Source organism: Armigeres subalbatus, chromosome 3, assembly GCF_024139115.2.
Source record: "Armigeres subalbatus isolate Guangzhou_Male chromosome 3, GZ_Asu_2, whole genome shotgun sequence".
Classification (NCBI taxonomy): Eukaryota; Metazoa; Arthropoda; class Insecta; order Diptera; family Culicidae; genus Armigeres; species Armigeres subalbatus.
In genome coordinates this window covers 303,460,674-303,486,196 of record NC_085141.1, presented here as the reverse complement: position 1 = coordinate 303,486,196, position 25,523 = coordinate 303,460,674, and the positions used below count along the sequence as shown (strand labels likewise).

Below are 25,523 nucleotides of genomic sequence, written 5' to 3'. Positions count from 1 at the left end.
GCAGAGCTTAGCGTCGAACAGTCAATCAGCGGTCTCTAGACTCGACGGATAGGTAACATAACTCGATGCTAAGCTTCTTCGCGAATCATTTGAAATCGTTGCTGTTTTGTGAGTCCTTAATCTACTACAGTTCATTCGGAGGAATGTTTGACTAATATTGGTCCGTAAGTTCGATATTTCCAATGTGCTACATTCCAGGGTACGAAATTAAAGTGCAACGCTTTGTAGTCAAAATGGTGCGTTTAAATATAGAAAGCAAATAAAATTCGACAAAACCGATATAATTAACCGAAAAGCCTTCTCAAGTGCGTCCGTAAGGGCAATAAAAGTGTATCAAGAGCTTTCGTGTGCGATGAATAGCGTAAAGATGGGGATTATTGCGCTGAGCAGCAAATAAGTATGAAAACATCCGCCAAATCGGTCAGTGCAAACTATAAATACAGAAGTCCGTCAGCCGAGAGTGTAAAGATAAGTGATTACATTGATATCGATTTCTTGATAACGAAGAGAATAAGCGTTGAGCACTCGTTTTAGCCGTTCGATTCAAGCGGAAAAATGTGGCGATTAGTGTGAATCGACCGTTACTCTGAAGAGCGTGTGATAGCGTTGCGGGATTTGACGTGATAAAACGTAATGCGCAAGACGTCACATGGCTTCGAGCGAGAATTGGTGGGCATATGTGTTCGATATCGAGTACTTTAGGTCTAAATTTCTAATCTGTAACGCGAACCGAACTATCGGTCAAGTCAGCTAGTGCCAGGTCATGACTGGGTGGGTAGAACAGCTGCCGAATTCGAAGATAACGCAGTCGGTGCAGTTACTCGTAGTGTTGAATCTGTTTCTCTCCTTCGCCCCCAAGAATGTTGTTGTTGCGGATCTGCCTCGATTATCTGGAGAGAAGAGAGAGATTATCAGAAAGTATTACCCACACCATACTGCTCGTGGCACATATGACGTCAACGACGAAGACGTTATCCGCGCTAGGCGGCGATTGGCTGCCTTCATGGAAATGCCTCCATCAGTATCCGTCAATAACAATAATGGCAACTATGGGGCACATCTGGCAACAGGTAGTCATCCCTACTCGCTTGATGCAGATCTTTTACATTCACCAGCTACAAGAGCTTTGGGACCAATCATAGTGAAGGGAGCAAACAACATGTCCCCTGAAGTGTTAGAAGACGTCGAACGACAAGAATGCATCCTTGGAAGAGCACACCACTATATGGCGATGTGGTTGAATCCAAATGGAACGATTAATACTGGAAACAGTAGTAAGTTACTCAATTTTATTTATTCTATCTTAATCCATGTGCAGTGCTAAAACCCCCTCAACAGTTCGCGAAAATAACTTCTTTTCCTTCTTTCATTTGCTTACCCTTACATTCATACTCACTACATTCATACCTCAGGAGGTCTTGGAAACTTTCCATCCGATTCATACACCGGGCGGGGACTCAGATCCAGCTACCATCAACATGGTCCGCTTTGTGGCCCTGCGTTTTATTGATGAGCTATGGGAGGTCCGAAACGCCTCTAAACCAAGGCTAATCAAATCTTGATGCATTTGATCCGCTTATCTTGTTTTCGTGCACGTTAACTTGGAGTTTGTGAATGACTGATTTGATTTGATTACTCTCTCTCTCTCCCTCCTTTTTCTCTCGCTTATTTTTTATTTCGTCATCAGTCAGCCGATACTCACGAAGAAATATTCTTCACTACATCATTATTTATTTATTCACTGATTTATTCACTATTTATTCACCTGAAGTGGCCTGTGCCATACATAAAAGTCGTCTCCATTCAACTCGGTCCATGGCTGCACGTCGCCAACTACGCAGTCTACGGAGCGTTCGCAAATCGTCTTCGATCCACCTTGCTCGATGCGCCACTAGCCTTCTTGTGCCCTGCGGATCGTTATTGGGAACCATTTTTACCGTGTTACTATTCGACATTCTGGCTAAGCATCCGGCCCACCGCAGTCGTCCGGTTTTTGCGGGGTGAAGGGTGAATTGTTCTCCCAAATATAAGTTACAGGTTTGCCAAGGCTAGACTAAGCATGCAGACTTACCTGAATCTCATCGCAGGGGCTGTCTAGCCTACAGAATGTACCGATATGATGGCCTCTAGCCGCCGGATGATGGACGTCGGGTTAACCCTTCCTTAGTACCGATAGAACGGTAGAACTTTGGCGCACACTGCACTCGCGGTAGATTGGAGAATCACGATTTGAGGACGTTTTAGGAATTTCGGCTTTGGCCACCCTTGCCGACACCGTCACACTGGCAGGTACGATGCACGCGGCTGTCGCTAATAACGAATTTCACAGTCAGTGGATCAATTTTACGGATCGGTCTCCTCGAAGCGATTAACTACCGCACTTGGGGTTCAGTCGGTCACTCTCGGTTATTGGCTATTCACTTCGGCCAACGCAGAGAGACTTTCAACCGGCCCTCACTTGTTCACACGCGGAACATTTCCAACTTTTGGCTTAGCGGTTACCGACAATCGACACAGCACGTTTGAGTACGTCTCTTCAGTCCCGTAGTTTAATGCGGAAGCCCGGTACTAAACTCTTTCATTTTCCTTTTTCTTACATCTCCGCCTCACAACTCAGGTTTAGTACCTCGGTAGGCTGGGTTACCAACGTGGCATTTTCGGTTAGCACTATTTCAGGGATTGAATTCCGAAGAGCCAACCTCCCCGCAGGGCCTTACATAGACTGGCAGATTCTTTCCTACGGATTGGATGTAACTGACACCACTCACTCAACAAGTCTTGTATGACTAAAATGTGCATAAAACCTGCTTTGCTTTTCGGCAGCAGACCCACGTAGTCCATGGCGTATATGCAGTACATTGAGCTTTCTGAACGATTCACAGGCTTTTTACGAAATGAGCAAAAATGCGAGTGTTATTTACAAATACAATGCCATCATGGGCAGTTCACCACTGGGATAGTTTTACCGCGAATGGCAAATGGATAATAATCTAATTCTTGGAAAGGATTAACACTATGGGAACCGGAGTAGGCAACGGACGTGGTGGTGTCCGCCATCCTGCTCCCACTAGACAAGTAGCAGTGAGGCTGCTACCGTGTAATCCATAATGGGGACCATGGGATACTGAATGAGTTGTGCTCCGAGTTGGGCTTCCATGAGAAGGTTGTGAAATACGCGGTAAATTTGATGCATAATTTCTCTGGTCAACGAAAGAGTTGAACTGAGAATTATATCTGAACTCTTCGTCCTCACACGGACTGTGATAACGATAATCAAAATGGCTTGCTTGCGATATGACATGGCTTCGTGGCAATTGGTTTGTGAATGGCGTAGATTCACAGGGATCTAATCATTGAGGCCTGGCATTTGGATGATTACTAGGACGACTCGTCAGTTGTACTGAACGATCGACAAACTGTATAGAACTGTTGGGTAGATTCTCTCGAAATTCATCCCATCGCGTAAACGCATACTGCTGATCCCGATAAGCCTCACCTGTTTTGGCTGTACATGGCGTAGTTGTTACTACGCTGGATACCGGCACTGCTGCATTGAACTGCTGTGGTTATTCTGTTTCTTCTAACAACCGCCCTGAATCGAACCGAACGAGACGCGACATCTGATACCGCGGAGTGGACCAGATGGGCGGTATATGTCCAAGTCAGGTAACTGTCGCATATGAAACACTAGTCGATGCCGAAGTTACCACTGTTGCCTGTTGGTAACGATAGCGAAACTGTTACTGTTGCGAAAACATCTCTACGCGTAGTTCGCGGAATCGTCCCGGTATTAATTGCCAAAGGCCACACTTCAATTCGATCATTCACAAGCGAAAAGAAATCATCACTAGTAACCAGCATGGACAACATGGACGTTAAAGGAGTCTGATCGGAGAGCTTTCGGAGTGTTTGAGCGTAAGGTGCTGCGGACAATACTCGGCGGTAAACAGGAGAACGGTATCTGGCGGCGTCCCATGAAACACGAGTTGTACCAGGGGTATAAAGGGCTGGATATTATTAAGCTTATTCAACACGGCAGACTACGGTGGGCTGGTCACGTTGTTCGTATGCCGGAAGAACGTCAAGCGAAGATAATATTAAGTAGAGATCCCGGAAGAGGCCGCAGGCTTCGTGGAAGTCCGCGTACACGATGGCTTTCTGCAGTTGAAGACGACCTGAGGGGGCTCAACGTTCAGGGCGACTGGAAGCGATTGGCCCAGGATCGAGTCCAGTGGAGAAGGATACTCCATTCGGCGTAGGTTCATCGAAGAGCTGTAGCCCATCAAGTATCAAGTAAGTAAGTAACCAGCGGGGGAACACAATTATCCACTCTCATCACATTACGATCGACGCAGGTTTGAATCCATGGAACCGATCAATACGACTCGTTCACTGATTAGACGGGGTGAGCTAAATTAATCAAATCTCATTCAAACGTTGCCTGAGCATCTAGGCTTGTTGCGCCGTACGAATCAACCAAATTCGGTGAATCTGGAGGAGACGATTGAATATTACCTTCCACGAAAAAAATCAAATACGATTGAACCTCATTGGTAAATATCAAGTTCGCTTCTTGAATGTAATCACGAGTGGCACTATCTAACTAATCCTACGGTATCAAGCGACCCGTGCCAAGGGGATGCATGCTCTGAGGGGTGAAATAAATAGCAGGCCGCTAATGGAGCCTGTGGGGTACCTGGGCACCCCCACAGTATAGCGTTCCCTTACCTTATGGCGGAGCTCTGGCGTGGCGGACCTATTTTCTCGCGCGACTCGTGGGACCAAAATGTCGACCAAACAAAAAAAAAAACAAATTTGAGTGTAGAGGAAGAAGCGTCTGACGAAAGGGTGGATCCCTTCGCCAGACGAAGTCCACCGATCGCCAGGGACAGGCGATACAGAAGAGCGTGGTAGGTCGGAGGAGCCGCCCATCGAGATCAAGATGGACGGAGCTACTCTGACCAGGGTCATCACGGAACAAGACGACGAGTCACAAGGAGAGTGAAGGCCAGAAAATGGAGGTGATTACGTAACGGACGTTATCATGTCCTTTCTGGACAACGGCGTGAAGTACAGCAAGGACCAAGAAGTCCGTGCTCAAGCGAAAAGCGGCAGAGGAGGCGAAGGCGCCATTGGCCAAGAAGGGGAGTGCCTGTAGAGGCGGGTTGCAAGCGCATATCGCACCATATATTATGAGGCGGTGTGCGTCATTGCTGGGATGATGCCGACAGACATACTTCTGGAGAAAGATGTGGAGTGCTTCAACGACAGGGACTCGGTGCAAGTGCGATGTGTCAAGAGAGTAGTTTCGTTGCTCAAATGGGAAAGATCATGAGACACTGCAGTCAAACCCGAGCAGCACAAGTCAAGCAAAACAGGTTGCAGCAACTTGTTTGTGACTAAATCTGGTCACATACGAGTTGCAGTAACCTAAGTGGAACATGTGTGCTGCTAGGGAAGGTCGTTGGACCCACAGACGCTGCACCGTGATAGCGAGCAGCCATTAACGACACAGCGGAGAACAACGTCGGGTATGTGGTACGAAGTCGACGGAACGATTGCTTCGACAAAGAGTGCAGACAGTGGAGGACGCAATGCAGGCGGTAGCGCAGAACGTGGAACGTTATAAACGGAAGCGGAGATAGCAGACCCGCCTTTTTCAGGAGAAGAAACGCCGCCTGGAAGAAGCGGAGTGCGAGGAGATGGAACAGCTGTGCCGTTCTCAAGAAACACGCAAGTTCTGTCAGAAGCTCAACGCATCCCGCAAAGGCTTCGTGTCGTGAGCCGAGATGTGCAGAGATAAGGATGGGAGCTTCTTGACAGGTTACATGTGGTGATCGAAAAGTTGAATCAGTACTACTTAAATGGCAGGCAGCGGAGGAGATGACTACGTCAGTTCTGCGGACTTACTTACTTACTTATGGATCCTGTACACCTCCAGTGGTGCAAAGGGCCGACTTGAAAGATCTCCATCCTGAGCGTTGCCCGGCTATCGCTTTAACCTGTTGCCAGGTTAGATTTCGGTCGACTTCTTTTATTACTTTATTGAGGCTTCGCCGCCATGAGCCTCTGGGTCTGCCTCTGCTGCGATGTCCCGCTGGGTTTCCAGTCTAATGCTTGTTTACAGATCTCGTTTCCGCCCTACGTAGAGTGTGGCCGACCCAGCCCCACTTCCGATCCCGAATTTCTGTTGCTATCGGCCTCTGGTGACAACGACGATGGAGCTCGTTGTTTGAGATCCAGTTGTGAGGCCACCAGGCCCGAATTATATACCGCAGGCATCTGTTAATGAACACCTGCAGCCATTGAGTGTTCTCCACTGATACACACCATGTTTCGCTAGCGTATAGCAGCACAGATTTCACGTTAGAGTTAAAAATTCGTATTTTGGTGCGTTCACTTATCTGCCTGTTTTTCCAGATATTTCTTAAACTCGCAAAGGCAGCCTTTGCTTTCTTTATCCGTGCGCCTATGTCGATCTTGGTACCGCCGTCTGACGCCATTTGGCTACCAAGATATTGGAAGCTTTCAACATTCTCCACTGGTTGCCCGGCTACTGTGAAACTGGAAGGAGTCACCGTGTTTACATCCAACGATTTTGTTTTGTTAACGTTGATGACTAAACCTGCCGAAGAGAAGCGCTCGGCAAGGTCGTTGAGCTTACTCTGCATATCAGAGCGCCGTTGCGCGAAGAGTGCAACATCATCCGCCAATTCGAAGTCATTTAGGTGCTCCATGGTTATTTTTTTTCCAGTAGGGTGGGAATCTACATCCAGACACCGGTGGGCTACCGGCGAACGGGGTTTAGCTATTTCCGACCCGCTAAAACCACCCTGTTCACAGACCCTGGAGTCTCCCCGGAACAGTCTTTTCGGCATTACTTCTGGGAGGGGTCCGTGCTACTACGCACGCCCACATACTAGCTACCCACTAGCTTCAAATCACAACTAGCTTAGCAAACGGGCTTAGCAAACTAGTTCCTCTACCTCATAGCTAGCTACCCACTAGTTTCACTACTACTTAACCAACTACCCGCTGGTACCTCACCCTCGAGACTAGCTACCCACTAGTCGGCGCTATCCGACTGCTGCTCGGCGCGCCAATTGCGCTGCAAGATGCTGGCAATCTGAGTGGTAGCGGCCAAGACCGCGTTCCACTTATCAACCTCTTGACACATCCTCTGGATAAGATTATCTGGAGTAGTGTCCCTCCCGCACACCTCTAGCATTCCGCTTCTAACATCGACGAAACGAGGACATACGAATAGTACGTGCTCGGCAGTTTCGTCGACCCCTGGGCAGTCCGGGCAGACGGGAGAGTCCGTATGCCCAAACCTATGTAGGTACCACCTAAAGCAGCCATGGCCTGACAGGAACTATGTCAGATGGAAGTGAACTTCCCCATGCTTCCTATTAACCCATCTTGATACGCTAGGTATCAGCCGATGGGTCCACCTACCCTTAGAAGAGTTATCCCAGTCCCGTTGCCACTTGATAGTCGAAGTGACTCTAATGGCTTTACGGGCTCCTCTGGTTCCGCGCATGTCGAAACTCTCCTCGTCTTCCCGTATGACTAGTCCAATGGGTAACATACACGCAATCACACAAGCGGCATCCCGTGATACCGTGCGGTAGGCACTTATCACTCTGAGACACGCTAGCCTGTGTACAGTCTCCAGCTTCTGCAGGTTACGTTCGACGCTGAGCGCCGAGGCCCAAGCTGGACCGCCGTATCTGAGGATAGATACTGCAACCCCAGCTAATAACCTGCGTCTGCTGGAGCGCACTCTGAGCTATTGCACATCATCCTGGATAATGCCGCAATAGCTGTCGAAGCTCTCCTGCAGGCGTAATCTACGTGACTGCCGAAGTTCAGTCTATCGTCGATCAGCACCCCGAGGAGCTTCACCTCCCGCTTGGAAATGATCTCACAGTCGCCCACGCGTACCACTGCCTCCTGTACCGACTTACGGTTGTTAACAACAACCAACTCTGTTTTGTGATGAGCTAGACCCAGCTGCCTTGAGCTCATCCATTCCTCTACTATAGCGATCGCGTGGGCCGCCGTAAGTTCCACTTCCTCAATCGACTCTCCGTAAACCTCCAGCGTTATGTCGTCGGCGAAGCCAACGATCTTAACACCTGGGGGGAACTTCAGTCTTAAAACACTATCGTACATAGTGTTCCATAGCACCGGGCCCAGGATAGATCCCTGAGGGACTCCTGCGGTGATAGAAGCACTACCCTCCCCTTCATCGGTCTCGTATAAGAGTACGCGATTCTGGAAATAGCTTTCCAAAATGTTGTACAGGCCCACCGGAATGCCCAACCGGAGTAACGAGAGCGCGATGGCATCCCAGCTTGCGCTGTTGAATGCGTTCTTGACGTCGAGCGTCACTATCGCGTCACATCCATGGTTATTGGCTGCCATAACAGCCCGCGGTTTGGTTCACGGTCAATCGCATCTACCAGAATCTCGTCGATTACGATGAGGAACAGTAACGGTGATATAATACATCCTTGCCTCACACCAGCTAAAACCCGGATAGGGTCGGACAAGACCCCATTATGCAGCACTCTACACGAGAAGGCCTCGTACTGTGCCTCGATGAGGCCAATGATTTTCTCAGGAACTCCCTTGCGTTTCAGGCCGCCCCACATATTCTCGTGATTGAGACGGTCGAAAGCTTTTTCGTAGTCAATGTAAAGGGACTTTTGGAATTCGTTGACCTGCTCCAGAATGACGCGGAGCGTGACAATATGGTCCACACAGGATCTTCCGGCACGAAATCCGGCTGGCTGCCGCCGGAGAGTCGCATCGATCTTCTCCTGAATCCGGGCTAGGATAATTTTGCCCAGAACTTCGTTCTGCGGACGATGGAAGGCAATTAGCCCCACCTTGAGAGAAGTTAAGGATGCCATCCAACAGCTATCTTCCGGCACGAAATCCGGCTGGCTGCCGCCGGAGAGTCGCATCGATCTTCTCCTGAATCCGAGCTAGGATAATTTTGCACAGAACTTCGTTCTGCGGACGATGGAAGGCAATTAGCCCCACCTTGAGAGAAGTTAAGGATGCCATCCAACAGCTGGTAAGGATGGTATCGGAGCTGAGCTCATCAAGATGGGCCCGAAAAAAACGGCCACTTGCCTGCACAAACTGAGAATCTGGGAAACTGAACAGCTTCCGGAGGAGTGGAAGAAAGGGGTTATGTGCCCTATCTACGAGAAAAGCGGCAAGCTGAAGTGTGGGAACATTTGAGCGATAACCACCCTTAATGCCGCCTACAAAGTGATATCCCAGATCATCTTCTGTCGGCTGTCATCAATAGGAAGTTATCAAGCCTGCCTCGCTGGCGGCTACTCGACAACTTATTATTTATTTATTCAGACTAAGGCCGAAGTGGCCTGTGCGGTATATAAGAGTCTTCTCCATTCGGCTCGGTCCATGGCTACACGTCGCCAACCACGCAGTCTACGGAGGATCCGCAAGTCATCTTCCACCTGATCGATCCACCTTGCCCGCTGCGCACCTCGCCTTCTTGTGCCCGTCGGATCGTTGTCGAGAACCATTTTCACCGGGTTACTGTCCGACATTCTGGCTACGTGCCCGGCCCACCGCAGTCGTCCGATTTTCGCGGTGTGAACGATGGATGGTTCTCCCAACAGCTGATGCAAATTGTGGTTCATTCGCCTCCTCCACGTACCGTCCGCCATCTGCACCCCACCATAGATGGTACGCAGCACTTTCCTTTCGAAAACTCCAAGTGCGCGTTGGTCCTCCACGAGCATCGTCCAGGTCTCGTGCCGTAGAGGACTACCGGTCTAATGAGCGTTTTGTAGATTGTCAGTTTGGTACGGCGGCGAACTCTATTCAATCGGAGCGTCTTGCGGAGTCCAAAGTATGTACGATTTCCAGCCACTATGCGTCTCCGAATTTCTCTGCTGGTATCATTTTCGGCGGTCACCAGTGAGCCCAAGTACACGAATTCTTCTACCACCTCGATTTCGTCACCACCGATGCAAACTCGCGGTGGGTGGCTCACATTGAGGATTGCTTGAACCTCTTCCTATCATGTACTTCGTCTATGACGTGTTGATGACTAGTCCGATTCGCTTGGCTTCCCTCTTCAGTAGGCTTCCGCCATCTTCTCAAGGTTACGTGCCATAATATCTATGTCGTCGGCGAAGCCAAATAGCTGGACGGACTTATTGAAAATTGTACCACTCGTGTTAATCCCTGCTCTTCGGATTATCCCTTCCAAAGCAATGTTGAATAGCAGACACGAAAGACCATCACCTTGCCGTAACCCTCTGCGGGTTTCGAAGGGACTCGAGAATGCCCCTGAAACTTGAACTACGCACATCACCCGATCAATCGTCGCTTTGATCAACCGTGTCAGTTTATCCGGAAATCCGTGTTCGTGCATTAGCTGCCATAGCTGGTCCCGATCTATTGTATCATATGCGGCTTTGAAGTCGATGAATAGATGGTGTGTGGGCACGTTGCATTCGTGGCATTTCTGCAGTACTTGGCGAATGGCGAACACCTGGTCCATGGTGGACCGTTCGCTCATAAAACCCGCCTGGTACTGCCCCACGAAACTCCTTGTAATTAGTGCTAGTCGACGGCATAAACTTTGGGAGAGTACCTTGTAGGCGGTGTTCAGCAATGTGATTGAGCGGTAGTTGCTACAATCCAGCTTATCGCCCTTTTTGTAGATGCGACACACGACACCTTCCATCCACTCCTGTGGCAAATCTTCCTCCTCCCAAATCTTGGTAATGACCCAGTGCAGCGCTCTAGCCAGTGCCTCACCACCGTGTTTAAATAGCTCTCCTGGTAGTTGGTCAACCCCAGGGGCTTTGTTGTTCTTCAGCCGGCCAATCTCCTCCTGGATTTCCTGGAGATCGGGAGCCAGTAAAATTATGTCCTGTGCGCGTTCTCCCAGGTCCATCACCATACCGCCATCTTCGTCTGCCACATCGCCATTCAGGTTCTCTTCGTAGTGCTGCCGCCACCTTTGGATCACCTCACGCTCGTTCGTAAGAAGGTTCCCTCGACAACTTACCAGACCTTTACTGTACGGCAAATCCTTCAAAAACGTCGTGAATACCAGGTCCCAATGCACCATCTGTTCATGCCGGCATACGACAGTATAGACTGCGTAGAGCTATGGAAAATTATGGGCGAGAACAGCTTCCCCGGGGTTCCCGATAAATTCGTCTACCTTGGGTCCTAATTGCACCAAATGTGTCATGTACAAAACGCTCATAATACCGGTAGTCTTCTACGGACATGATGTTTGGACCATGCTCGGACTTGCAACCACTCGGAGTATTCGAGAAACGGGTGCTTATGACCATCTTTAGGGGTGTGCAAAAAGACGGTGTGGCGGCGAAGGATAAGCCATAAGCTCGGCCAGCACGATGGCGAACCCAGCATCCAGAAAGGGTGCGATGGGCAGGACATGTTGAAAGAGTGCCGGACAGCCGTACCCTGCAAAGATGGTGTTCACTTCCGATCCGACAAGTACAAGACGGTGTGGATCGCAGACATTGTTTTTTAATCAAAAAACCAGATCAATCCACCTAGCGTTGGTGGTGCCTTTCTCGCGCATTGAAAATATAAGAAAAACGCATAAGAGAGGTCGAAATAGCACTTCAGGGGGATAGATTTTACTTTTTTCATCAATTCATATCTATTTGAACACATTGCAGCAATATTAGAAAAAAAAATTGTGGCGTGCCTTTCACCCTCCGGGTTTGATTTTTACTGCGCGCATGGTAAAATCAAACGGATTTGTTGTCTGCTGAAAATCGTCGGTGCGTATTCTTAGATTAACCCTCGGAATGGTAATTTCGACCGCAACATTTTTTTGCGTGTATAGATATAAAGAAGTCCTTGTTTCGTTTTACAGAGAAAACACTTTTTTGTCAAGTGAAAACCCACTCAAATTTTTGTTGTTGTTTGCTTAGTGTAATAAACCGCAGTAAAACGATCGAAATGGTGAGCGCATTACGTATTTACAAAGCAAATTTACTCTATTTTGTGATTCATAATTGAAAGCCACCATAGCGTTCGCAATTTAACTATTATTTTAACTTTTTAAAAGGGTTACTTATTTCGGTTGTCGGCACCCCTGCGATTATCAAGGGAAATAATCAGTTTATTGCCTAATTTCAGGCTATAAGCCAAGTTGTTAGCAAAACTAACAATGTAATAAATTTCATTGCTATTGACACAATAAATCTTGATCTTTCCAGCCATAACGCTCCCACTTCATAGTTTTTCATTTTGAGTGTATTTTTTTTTGTGCCGACAACCGATCACCTTTTTCGAAATGCCATAAAATCAACGCTTAACACAATTCTTAATAACAATTTTCGAATAGATGAAATAAAACAAATCAAATCTCTCTACTAGTGATTAGCTTATGCCTATTGGCTTCCATTGGTATGCAAATATCACCACATTATGCAATTGAACGAAAGTTATGGACCAAAAACAAAAGGGAACCGACAACCGACCACCTTCCCCTACAGAAAGGGTCAGATATGTAAATATCGCGTGAAATCTCTCATTGAAAACGAGAAATTGCAGTACTGCATACATCTCGCAAACCCCTCCCATCGAGCAGATCGGATCAAGGAACTAAAAGTTTTTGACGAAATCAAAAATCAAAACAAAACAGCAAATAACGTTTGCCGTTTTGATATGTGGCTCCATCTCTTCGCTTATTGCCACTTGGCAATCCGACGGCCATGTTTTTTACACAAGTTAGTGAGTCGAACTTGAACGTCTGTATGCGGTACCACGGAGTTGGATATTGGGGAAAGTATTCGTTGGGTCAGGATTTGCCTGTCGCTGACAATGTGACCATGGTAGATCTCTCAGCGTAACACGCAGACCACTAACACTATTCTCCTTACGTGTGTCCCACCAAGCAGAATTGTGATAATTCCGATCCACAATAACACCATTCTTCTTGCTGTCCTCCCACCAACAAAGAGACAGAATCTCTTGAATGTGGACGTCTCATCACGCAGAACTGTGACCCATCCGGTTCAGAATAACATCATCCTTCTTGCGGGCGTCTCATCAATGCAGAAAAAAAAACTTGAATACGAGTGTCCCACCCCGCAGAATTGTGATCATTCCGATCTACAATAACACCATGCTCTTTGAGTCGTCTTACTAACGCAAAGGTTGGAACTTTTGACCCACCAACCCACCAACGAGAATCAAGAAACTCTTGAATGTGAGCGTCCCATAATGCAGAATTGTGATCCATCCGATTCACAATAACACAATTCTTCTTAAGGACATCCACAAAGGCAGAGAAATGAGCTTTTGAATGCGAGCGTCTCATCACGCAGAATTGTGATTCATACGATTCAAAATAACATTATTCTTCTTCAGGGCGTCTCACTAACGCTGAGAAAACACGTATTCAAGTGTCCCAGCACGCAGAATTATGATCATTCCGATACACATCGGTCGTCTTACCAAGATAGAGGACGAAACTCTTGAATGCGGGTGACACCCACCAGGCAAAATTGTAATCCGATCCAAATTTTTTTTGCGGGCGTCCCACTAACGCAGAAAAAGAAGCTTTTGAATGCGGGGCTCCTACCACGTGGAGTTGTGATCCATCCAATCCACAATAACACCATTTTCTAGTGTGCGTCCCCCAGTGTAGAGGTAGAAACAGTTGAATACGGGTGTCCCACCACACAGAATTGTAATCATTCCGATCCACAAACACACCATTCTTCTTGCTGTCCTCCCACCAACGAAAAGCAAGATACTCTTGAATCCCGGCGTCTAATCACAGAATTGCGATCCATTCGATTCACAATAACATCATTCTCCTTACGAGCTTCCGCCAATGCAGAGTCCGGCAGCAATTGAAGTGCTACATTTATGCTTATTCTGCGTCTCGTATGAGGTGAGGCGTTTCGAATGAAGTGGGAATTGTCGATATCTCCCATTTGAATTACACGGCCGTCTCACGTGAGACGTCAAAATCGACAATACTCGAGTCATTCGAGAGATACAGAACAAGCACAATTCTAGACCAACATTTGAAAAGGGCGTAACAGCCAAAATTTATTCCTTCTGATTCTTTGTCTACATATAAAGCTATATATGTGGACGAAGAATCAGAAGAAATAAATTTTGGCTTTTACGCCCTTTTCAAATGTTGGTCTAGAATTATAATAAACAGATAAATTGATCAAAACAAAAATATTGTACGGTTACTGCTCCTAACCTTCATCTCATAGCTCCAATGTACATACGAAATACAAAGCAATATAAAGGTATCTGTTTTGTTTATTATTTTTGGGATTTTTTCAGCAATGAGCACGCATATTATCCAAAAGAAGCGACAAAATTGGTGCCGTATTTCTTTGTTTCGCGTTAAGGTAAATATATGTTCAGTGAGATGTAAAACGGAGCAGTTCCCCTATTTCAATTTCGGTCAATTTCACATATCACTTTTTGAAAGTTCACTGGTTATCTGGATATCTTTTCTATTCTTGAGTTTAACCACGCACCGATGTCGATCATCATGTCGGAACGCAGATTACACAAAAAAACATGTTTTAGAACTGACGCGTCCTCCAACATTCTTCAGGTCCGGCGAACTCGCATGGCTCCTATGAGCTCGAAATGGACTCTGAAAGACCCTTTGTTAGGTTTTCTTCACTTTTGGAGCCGGCGTCTAATCCTGTCGTAAAATCACCAAAATAATGAGGTATCCACCATGCTTCGAAAACGTTTTGTTGAACTAGTTTCCAATACGTAGTTTGCATTAGCTATAATGTTTTCACTCACTAATGTAGCAGTTGGGGTCTCCAGTAGCCTAGCGAACAAAGGCGTAGGATTGCCAATTCGGAGATGGCGAGTTTAATTCTCGGTCAGGTCTAGGACTCCCTTGGTATATTGTATCCATACTGGCATGTACTTCCCATATAATGGCATGTACTTCCCATATAAGATACATACTCATGCAATGGCGGACATAGAAAAGCTTTCAATTCACAACTGAGGAAATGCTAATAGAATACTAACTTCAAAAGCAGGCCAAGTTCCAGTTGGGATGTAGAGCCATTGAAGAAGAAGAAGAATATAGCAGTTAGCAGTTCAATTGCCGGACCCTGTACTTGGATGCGGGTGTTCCACCACGCAACATTGTGATACATCCGCAATAACACTATTCTTTTTGCGGGCTTCCCAGCAAGGCTGAGCAATGCGGGTGTCCCACCACGGTGGATAAGTGACCTTCCGGTTCGTGAACTGCAAATAAAGATGAATGTGGCCGCAATTCAAATCCGATGGACTTGATCCATAGAACGTGAATTCAGAGCCGTGCTTCCCTTGTCCAACACGCTATCTAAGGATCTAAAAAAAGCAGTGCATAGAGTCGGTTTCATACTATGAGTTGTTGTGACGTAGAATAGATTAGCGAACGGATCTTTGTGTTGTTGAATTCTCAAATTAAAGCCTCATCGACATCTATGCACCGACAAACGAGAAACCTGACGACTTGAGGGACGAACAAAGCACGATGTGAAAATCGTATCGAAGACGCTTATTCTTAGGTCGGTTAAGACGACTTGTTTCGCTCCATAATCAGTAGAAGTAGCCTTCACTAAGCTACCAATGGCAACGGTTTACCCGGTAAAAATCGTTTACTCATTAATGGGTACTTTTTCTCTGCTATCTCTTTCTCTCTGCTGAAAAATTAACACATTTTGGGAGAAGAAGTGGATTTACTTATTTAAATGAGTAGATCCACTTATTCTCCCAAAATGGGTAAAATTTTTAGCAGAGGAAAAGAGATAGCAAAGAAAAAGGGGAGCGGGCCATTTGGCATAAAGTCATTTGGCATAACGCCATTTGGCATAAGGTCATTTGGCATAAAGGCCATTTGGCATAACGGTCATTTGGCATAACGGACATTTGGCATAATTGTGACCAGCGTCAAAAGTAAGGGTCTTTTGGCATAACTTTTTTTTTGCGTTCGCTGAATGGTGACTAAGTGGTGCGGGAAACACCTCGAAATAGTGAATATAACACCCGTCGATAACAATATTAAAAAAGACATTATCCTCTCAAGGAAAGAATGCATCTGCAATGCAATGCAAAAGTAGGTGCATGCCCGGATTCGAGCAATGGTGGATGTAATCCCTTTTTTAGAAGTAGGTGTGTGGCCATATTATGTTATTGAAGGATGTGATCCTATCTTTAAAAGTAGGTGCTTGCCCGGATAATGGCAATGGAGGATATGCTTTCTTCTTTAAAAGTAGGCGCTTGCCCGGATTAAGGTCATGGTGGAAGTGATCTCTTCTTTAAAAGAAGGCGCTTGCATGGATTGTGGAAATGGAGGATGTGATCCCTTCTTTAAAAGTAGGCGCCTGCCCAGATTACGAAAATGGTGGATGTGATTCCTTCTCTAAAAGAAGGCGTAAGCCCGGATTGAGACAATGGTGGATGTGATCCTTTTTTTAAGTAGGGGCATGCTCGGATTAAGGGCATGGTAGATGCGATCCCTTCTTTAAAAGTAAACGCTTGCATGGATTATGGCAATGGAGGATGTGATCCTTTTTTTAAAAGTAGGCGCTTGCCCAGATTATGAAAATGGTGGATGTGATTCCTACTTTTGAAGATGGCGCATGCCCGGATTGAGGGAATGGTGGATGTGATTCCTTCTTTAAAAATAGGCGCATGCTCGGATTAAGGCCATGGTGGATGCGATCCCTTCTTTAAAAGTAAACGATTGCATGGATTATGGCAATGGAGGATGTAATCCCTTCTTTAAAAGTAGGCGCTTGCGTGGATTATGACAATGGTGGATGTGATTCCTTCTTTAAAAGAAGGCGCTTGCCCGGATTGAGGCAATGGTGGATGTGACTCCTTTTTTATAAGTAGGCGCTTTCCGGGAATTAAATCAATGGTAGATGTGATCTCTTCACCGAGTTGCAAAATTCAGATTGTTTTGGTTGCAGTAACTCATATGTGACTTGATTGGTTATAGAACCTCGTCTACGACAAGTGTATTGCTTGAGTTTTTAAAGTTAGGCGCTTGCCGGGATTAAGGCAATGGTGGATTTGATCCGGTATTAAGGCGCATGCCCGGATTGAAGCAATGGTGGATGTAATCCCTACTTTAAATGTAGGTCTGTTGCCGGAATAAGTCAATGATGGATGTGATCCCTCCCTCGGAAGCAGTTCTGCCGTTTGTTATTTCGTTCTTCCGGAAACTGTCTACCATCAGTCTAAATTTATCAGAAAACAGCCTCGACCTACTTTATCTACGCTAAACATTACATGAAATATCTATTTCGCTTTCACAGTTCAAAATTATGCCAAATGTCCGTTATGCCAAATGACCTACTCTTTTATTGCAATTCAAAATTATGCCAAATGTCCGTTATGCCAAATGACCATTATGCCAAATGGCCTTTATGCCAAATGACCTTATGCCAAATGGCGTTATGCCAAATGACTTTATGCCAAATGACCCAGACCCAAGAAAAAGTACCCATCAATGAGTAAACGTGTTTCCCCGTGTACGGCTTGTAAATTTCACTCAGAGTGATGACCATCAGTATAGAATACTATTCGTCAATGGTAACACCTACTTTTCGGACGTTCAGAGGTCCGAGTACGGTTGCCAACTTTTTCGAATGTAAAATCATCACAGGGATCGATGCGTTATTACATCCAGCGATTGTCAACGGAAGGTGAGTCGGCTGATTGCTGGCAGGAGTTCGATGAACGGGTAATTGAAATCATGTGGCCGACAACATCAACGAACTTATGGGGGTCTAGCAATGTATCGATGAGTACAACAGAATAGATAGGGTGTCGTTCAAAAATGATGTCACAGGTTTTAGGGGGGGGGGGTCTAAAATTTTGTGAGGTATACAAAAAAGCATGTCTAGAAATCCCAAAAAGTAGTGGAAGTCATATTTGAATTGCCCCTAGGCACTGCTCAATAGCGATCCAGAACCAGTTGGTTCTATATGTGGAGTGTTAGAGGTTGGCAGACGAAGATAACATACTGTCATCCCGGTTGAATACAGTCAAAACTCCGATTTAAGACTATTAAAATTTTAATGTCAGTAGCCGATACAGATATAAAATATTTTTAATTCATAAAACTCTAGTTTGAAATTGGTATGACTTCAAAAGACAATTTGGTTGACCTAATAAATGTATAGTGATCCTTAACGCTACCAGGGAAACACTGGTTTGGCGCGACTTGACTAATTGCGTTTGTATTTACAATTACGGATTTCAAAACAAATCACTTTGCCATTCATTATGCCTTTATCAAAGCCGCTTCCCGTCTTATCAAATGAACAGTACGAAGTATAATTTATGGGACCAGCAAGCGGCAAAGAGCTTTTTTTCTTATTTAGCATGTACTTGTTGCACCTGCTGTGATCGATTAGCAGAAAATATGCCCGAAGGTCTTTATTCAACCCAAGGGGCCGTACACTCATTACGTAAGCACTTATGAGGGGAATGCTTACGTAATAAGTATACGACCCCTTCAGTTAAAAAAAAATTGTATGGGAAAAATCTTACAAAGGGGGGAGAAGGGGAAACACCCAAAAAAATGCTTACGTAATTCGTGTACGACCCAACTAGATTTATTAAAAATTTAACAAAGCGTGTCTATCTGGCTAATCCGTGAATTTTTTTTCCCTAGAAATTGATGGTAACTTCCTGGACCTGTCACACAACTCATCGTGGAATCTGCTTATCGAGATAAGGCCATTTCTCGGCCACCATACTTCTAAGGTTCGATAGATAAAGTATAATCTGATAGTCATGATAAAAACTGAACTTGTATGAATTTCAGAAGCTCATTTTCTTATCCTTAGCATTCAGCGGTATCACCTCGGTGCCAAGAACGGAATTAACATATGTCAATGATACTCTCACTTTCCTATCGATGATGGGTAATGTTCTAATTCGTAAGTAATAGTTGTATATGAGAGGCAGGTAACACTTAGCAAAGCTTCATGAATATTGAAACGATGAAAATTTTCTTCATTTCAGCCTTCAGTCTACCCGTCTTGCATAATTTGCGCGTTTTGGATCTTCGACACTGTGGATTCAGTAGCCTTCCGAACAGGGCGTTTGAAAATACAATTAATCTACGAAAACTATTCCTAGCACACAACAGTTTCACCAGGCTGAGCTCTCTCCATTTTGTTGGATTATCCAACCTACAGCACCTGGATCTCTCCTATGTGAATCAGAATAGTTTCGCAGACTTCATGGGACATGATCAGCAAATAGATCCATACAATTCACTCACGGAGGGCCTGGACTTGAGCGAAGATGTGTTCACTCCGCTGACCAATCTCACATTTCTAGACGTCTCGTATACGAAGCTACTTTCATACAGTGCGAGAGCATTTCGTAACGTGATGGTCGTACAGTTGAGTCTCTGCTATACTGGAATACGAATCATTGTCGGTTCAATGATGAGCGGAACCCTAAAAGTACTTGATATATCCGGAAATCCAGGAATAACAACTGCAATCCATCATGACGTGGGCGAAGCTCGAGGGTTTAACGCCAATTTGGAAATACTAGTGTGCGAGAACTCAACCGTTAAGAACTTGGACTGGTTGAATGGGATGATCAGTTTAAGGGTGCTGTTGTTGGGAACCAACAACATCAATCAGTTAACTAATTTTACATTTGTCAATATGGAACGCCTGGAGATTCTCGATCTAAAGCATAATCATATCAGTAACTGGCACCAACGGGTTTTCGAGAGAAACATACACCTATTTATTCTGGACCTTTCCATTAACAACATCAACGTTCTAACGACAGAGATGTTGTACGACTTCTCAAGCGTTGAGTTTCTAGCAATTGGACAGAACAACTTCGTATGTCATTGTTTGCTGCGTGAGTTCATTGAACTAGCAGCGAAGTATTCCAAAGGCATCGCGTGCCTTTTATATAGCATCCTCAACCAATTTCACGATTCATCGTCCGAAGCTTCGGACAATCCGGATACGATTGAGTATCTCGATGACGACATATTTTCTCAAGACGGTGGCTTGAACAATAATGATAGTAGTTCGAGTACAACCACAACCACAAGTGTTGCTCAAAGCCAGCTGACAACTGCACTTGAAAAGCAGCCTCGAGGTTTATTCTTTACGACTGAAGCCACAGAACCACTTGAAGTGTTGGACGAATCAGAGTCGGAATACAATGTGCTATTCCGAGTAATCTATAGCTACGTGTCGACCGTAAGCGACAGCACTGCCAAGTTTCAGGAAAATGCTGATAAATATAACCGCGTCCGCCCTTCCTCGAGAGTTTACAGGAAAATGGTAAACTCGCGAATGCGGACCCGGTTTATCCGTATCGATTGCGACAATGACACCGACACCGAAGTATACACCGACTTTCCCGAGGACGACGCAGATGAACCCATGTTCGGCGCGGACATCATATTGATGGACTTCGACGAAGAGAGCTACAAGTGTATCGACTTGGAGAATTCAGAGTATGACCTTTTCGAGCAGGAACGCTGTACCTTCGACCGGACATTGCTGGATAATATAAACCTGGGTACGGCGGTTAACTCCACTATGGCAAACATAATAAAGTTTTCGTTGATTTGTCTCGGTTTTGTTCTGGTGGCGTGTACCATCTACATCTCCAAATGGGAGTACATCAAGTACTTCTGCATCATCGTGCGCAATGCAACGGTTTTGAGCTTACTAAGGCAGAAGAACGAAACTTTGCTGAAGAAGCGAAGCAAAGCTTCTGAAAACGATTGTTACATGTACGATGTATTTGTCAGTTATAGCGAACACGACCGACAATGGGTTCTGGATGAGTTACTTCCCAATTTGGAGAAGACTGAGGAAATTGCGGTGTGTTTGCACGAGAGAGACTTCCAGGTGAGTAAGATCTTAGATTGTATTAAGTTTGTGTTTGTAAATTGATAAGCGTTATTCTGTGAATCAGACATTCTTGTACAAACAGAAATCTGTTTTTACGTTTATTGAATTCAGCTTTTAATTATTAGGGATTATAATTATTACAAGGTTTTGGCACTTCCTCAGCAAAAATGCTGGGAATTTTCACCTACCCAGGGCAATCTGAATGCCAAAGAGAATTAGGCTCTGTGGATCTCATTGGCCGGTTGACTTAGAATCCTATAATAAACGTTTCCATCGGGTGTATTAGTTGTAGGGGTTCAAGAACCTTCTTACGATGCTGCAAGTTCCAAGAATCACTGTTTTTTGGATGCTATGGAGGTTATGCGATAGTTCCAACTCTCCTAAGGATCTCATAAGAGATTTCGGGACGATTCCGGTGGCTGAGATAACAACCGGAACAGTACGCACGTCCTCCAGGTACCACATCTGCTTCAACTCCTCCGCCAAGTCGTGGTACTTCGTTATCTTGTTGGAGAATGTTGTTTGGACATTGTGGTCTAGCGGTACAGCAATGTCGATGAGAATTACCCGCTTCATCCTTTTGTTGTAGACCACAATATCGGGCCGATTGGCACACATGCGTTATGATCTCGCGATCCCAGTACAGCTTCACGAAACTATTTTCCAGAACCGGGTCAAGCACATATTTGTAGTAGGCGACAAACTGGTTAACCAAGTTGTGCTTTAAAGCAAGCTGTTTTTGCACAATCTTGGCTACTACATTATGGCGACCGGGATAGGCTGAACACCCGGACACGATATGGTCGATGGTATCTCCTACTGAATTGCACTTCCTGCAGCGGTCCTCCACGTTTTCGTGCAATATATAGTGCCGATAGTTCTTCGTCGCAATTACTCGGTCCTGGATGGCTACCATGAATCCTTCTGTTTCTGAGAAGAGTTCACCCCGCACCAGCCACGTATTCGACGCCGCTTTGTCGATATATTAAGCTCCAGTTGATGGGGGTGCGTCCCATGCAACTCCTTCGCGAAGGTTACAAGGAACTTTTCCTGCAGTTCCTTCTTGATCATCGTGTGGCGAATTTTCTTCAGTTGCAGGAAACCTAGGAACATGTACGTTTCGCCTGCAACCATGTTTCGAATCTATTCCTGTACGTTGACGCGGAAACTGTCGGCATCCACCACGTATGGATGTACATTTCTCGATGCCAAACTCCATCCGGATGTCGGTACTGACTACCGTTACAAGCTGCAAACAGCTTCAAATCGTCCATGAAGAAGGTGTGGGTAATATTTGTACTCCCTTCTTCACTCTTCAAATGATAGCCATAGTTGTGTTGGTTGAGTGCTCTGCTAAGAGGGTTCATGGCAAGTCAAAACCATAGAGGACTAAAGGTATCGCCTTGGAATATGCCCCTCCTGATGCTGAGAGTCCTGAACCGTAACACCTTTTCTCCATCGGTAATATGTAGGGAAGTACTCCACATCCCCATAGCATGCTGCATTAGCCTGATGACGTTACCGTCTATCTTATACAACTGCAGTACTTTAAGGAGATACGAGTGAGGTACTGAGTCGTATGCCTTTTTATAGTCGATATACGCCATGCTCAGATTTCTTTGCCTATGGGTGGTGGCCTGCCCAACAACGACTGCATCAATGATGACCTGATCCTTGCAGCCTCGAGTGTTGCGTCGAAAACCTTTTTGTTCCTCGGTCATCAGGTTGTTTACGTCGTAATGGTTCTGCACCCTCATCGCTATTACCGATGACAGCACTTTGTACCATTTGAAAGGCACGTTATTGGTCTGTACTTGGCTGGGTTCAAAGTGTTCCGATCCTTCGGAAGAAGATAAGTGACACCCCTAGTGATGAATGCAGGTAGCTGGCCGGGGTTATCTAGTACTGTGTTGAAGCATTCCGCCATCCGCCCGTGGACCGTTGAGTTTTTTATACCAGAAATTATGCACAAAATCAGGTCCTGGTGCAGCCCAATTCCTGGTATACCGGGTAGCCTTACGTATGTCTTGGGCGGCCACGTTGATAGCGGTCATGTCTCCAATTCCACCACAATATCGCTCTTCTTCTGCCATCCACACTTCATCGCCGTTGTGTATGACGGGGTTCTCCCATAGATTGGACCAAAACTGCGTGACTTCTCCAATCTCCGGAAGGCCCTCGCCAAAGTCGGCTTTGTCGTTTCGGATGTGGTTGTAGAACTCCCTTTCGTCGATGTTGAACATTCGATTTTGCTCCTTCCTCTTCGAACATTTTCCATAACATCGCAATCCTATAGCAAGAGCACTAAACCGCTGTACATGGGTGTCGAGGATCTCAGTTATGTTCGCCTCGGTGAGATCACGGAGTTCTGTGGGTTTCACAATTTCAGCAACATTCCGAACTAACCTCGTTGATCGATTCCCCTACTTGTACTGTGTTAATCAACCAATCATTGACCGCAGTGTGGAGCTGCGGGTCTCTAGACGTCGCATTCACGCGGGTTTTGTACTTTGGGGCGTGCGCGTCCGTCACTCTCACCTTGCGGTTACGTTCGCAATCCCAACGTCCTTACAGCCGCCACTGCAGCCGAATACACGATAAACTGCAGCTTCTCCACGGTTTCCATGTACTATCTTGATTAAGGATGCTTACTGCACTCGTCAACCGATAGGAGTACTGCATTTTGAGTATACGTTGCCGGAACATGGAGTCTGTCCCACGGAACTGTGAAACTGCTGTGCCCACATGATTGGCTAGTTCGTCCTTCAGTTGCTGTCGTTGCAATTCCACTTTTGGTTCTGGAGCGGCGAGTGCAATCGAATCGCGACGGTTATTTGCGATTGATGCATCCAACCCAACAGAACTCCTTCTCGACGTATCGCTCGATCTTGCCTCCTCCTCCTCTCCTAGTTCCCTTCCCGCTTGATGTAATCTACGTCTTCTGTAGTCAGCATATTATGTGACATAATAGCTCTCTGGCGTGTGTACAACTTGTTCTGGTCAAGCTGGGGTGCAAACTGAGGGAACCTCTCATTGAACATCTCCAGCATCGCCGGTCTGCCGGACATATACGTCTCCATCCTGGTGCAAACGTAGTTGCCACGGATTATGTACTGATTCATCTCCCTTGTCCACAAGATCCGTTGCGCCAGTGCTTGCCCGAGGGTGATTTTTCATGGGTGCTTAAGAACCTGCTCGAAATTGTGGTTTTTCATGGACGCCCAAGGTATTTCACCTGAGCTCCCACCTCTTATTTTTATTATAGATATTCATGGAAACTACGCCCGAAAATGATTAACTCGCAAACTAGATTCTGTGTGTATTAAAACATTTCAAATTTAATTTCAGGTCGGTGTGAGTATACTCGAAAATATAATCCACTGCATGGATCAATCGAGGACCTTGCTACTGGTTATGTCCGAAAGCTTCCTCCTAAGCCACTGGTGTCAATTCGAGATGCATCTCGCACAACACAGGTAATACATAAAATTGGCATACCTTTACATAAACATTAATATTCTGAAACTCCTCAGACTGCTGGAAACTCGTCGGGAGCAACTGATACTGGTTATGCTGGAAGACATCCCGAAAATCAAACGATCCAAAACGCTCCAATATCTTATGAAAACAAAAACCTATATTTTGTGGCCGCAGAAGCATTCCTGTTCCAACGAAGAGTCTACTGTCATAAACGTAGAACCTAAGAAGGACAAGTCTAAAAAGAGGGGCCGCATTAAGAAGCAAACCGACGAGAAAGATCCTCAATCACTGGTAGAAGAGCGGAAGCTATTTTGGAAGCGACTTCGGAATGCGATAAGCGAGGCCACTATCTGGGAACACGACGTTAGTAGTAGTGCTTCAGGAGAGGACAATAAAAAAAATAATCAAGATAGTTTAAGAGAAAGCTCAGCGTAGTTCTGAAGATTTAATATGAAAAAGTAATCTGGTAGCTGTAGTAAGTAGTGAAAGAACCATGATTTCCATGAATAAACCGTAGTATTTAGCTGTGATATCAAGAATATGAAGTTTTTTATGGTTTTGAAGAATCCTTCGCGTACAAAAAATGGAGGCATATGGGAGGGCCAGATTCCTGTCGACTTCCTTTATTTCTCTACTAGCAGTATGTACCCGGTCTTGCCCGAAATTGCCAGTTTGATGCGCATTATTTTTCACAATCGGAAAATTATAAAACCAATTGATCAGTGTTATGTTATTGATACTTTATCATTTAATTAAAAGAAGACAGACTTCCCTTTTGAAAACATTGACCCGCTTAATAATTCTTTATAATAATTCGGGAAAAAATAATTCCTCTGAAATGTTATTTTTGGGAACTGATGGTAGGCATTTTTCGGAAATGCGGACGAACGAAATGGTAGAACTTCTGACGAAGGGATCACATCTACCACTAACTTATTACAGGCAAACGCCTACTTCCATAGAAGGAATCACATCCACCTAATTACGGGCAAACGCCGACTTTAGAAGAAGGAATCACATCCACCGTTATAGTGAAGAAGTAGTTTCCTAATTAAAATTCACTCCAATAAAGAAAAAAACATCGAAGAG

The 25,523-nt window shown here is 45.5% G+C and overlaps 1 protein-coding gene across 2 annotated transcripts; it reads left to right on the top strand.

The window, feature by feature from the left end:
- Positions 1 to 24,965, top strand: LOC134225047 (uncharacterized). Of its 2 annotated transcripts, none has more exons than XM_062704806.1 (6): positions 1 to 1,274; positions 18,725 to 18,816; positions 18,881 to 18,992; positions 19,078 to 20,951; positions 24,303 to 24,430; positions 24,488 to 24,965. In XM_062704806.1, the coding sequence occupies exons 1-6, from the start codon at positions 764 to 766 to the stop codon at positions 24,867 to 24,869; spliced, it is 3,099 nt and encodes a 1,032-aa protein (XP_062560790.1). In that variant the 5' UTR covers positions 1 to 763; the 3' UTR covers positions 24,870 to 24,965. The 2 variants fall into 2 exon arrangements, with proteins under 2 accessions (XP_062560790.1, XP_062560789.1); XM_062704805.1 differs by having other exon boundaries at positions 18,878 to 18,992.
- The last annotated feature ends 558 nt before the right edge of the window (positions 24,966 to 25,523 follow it).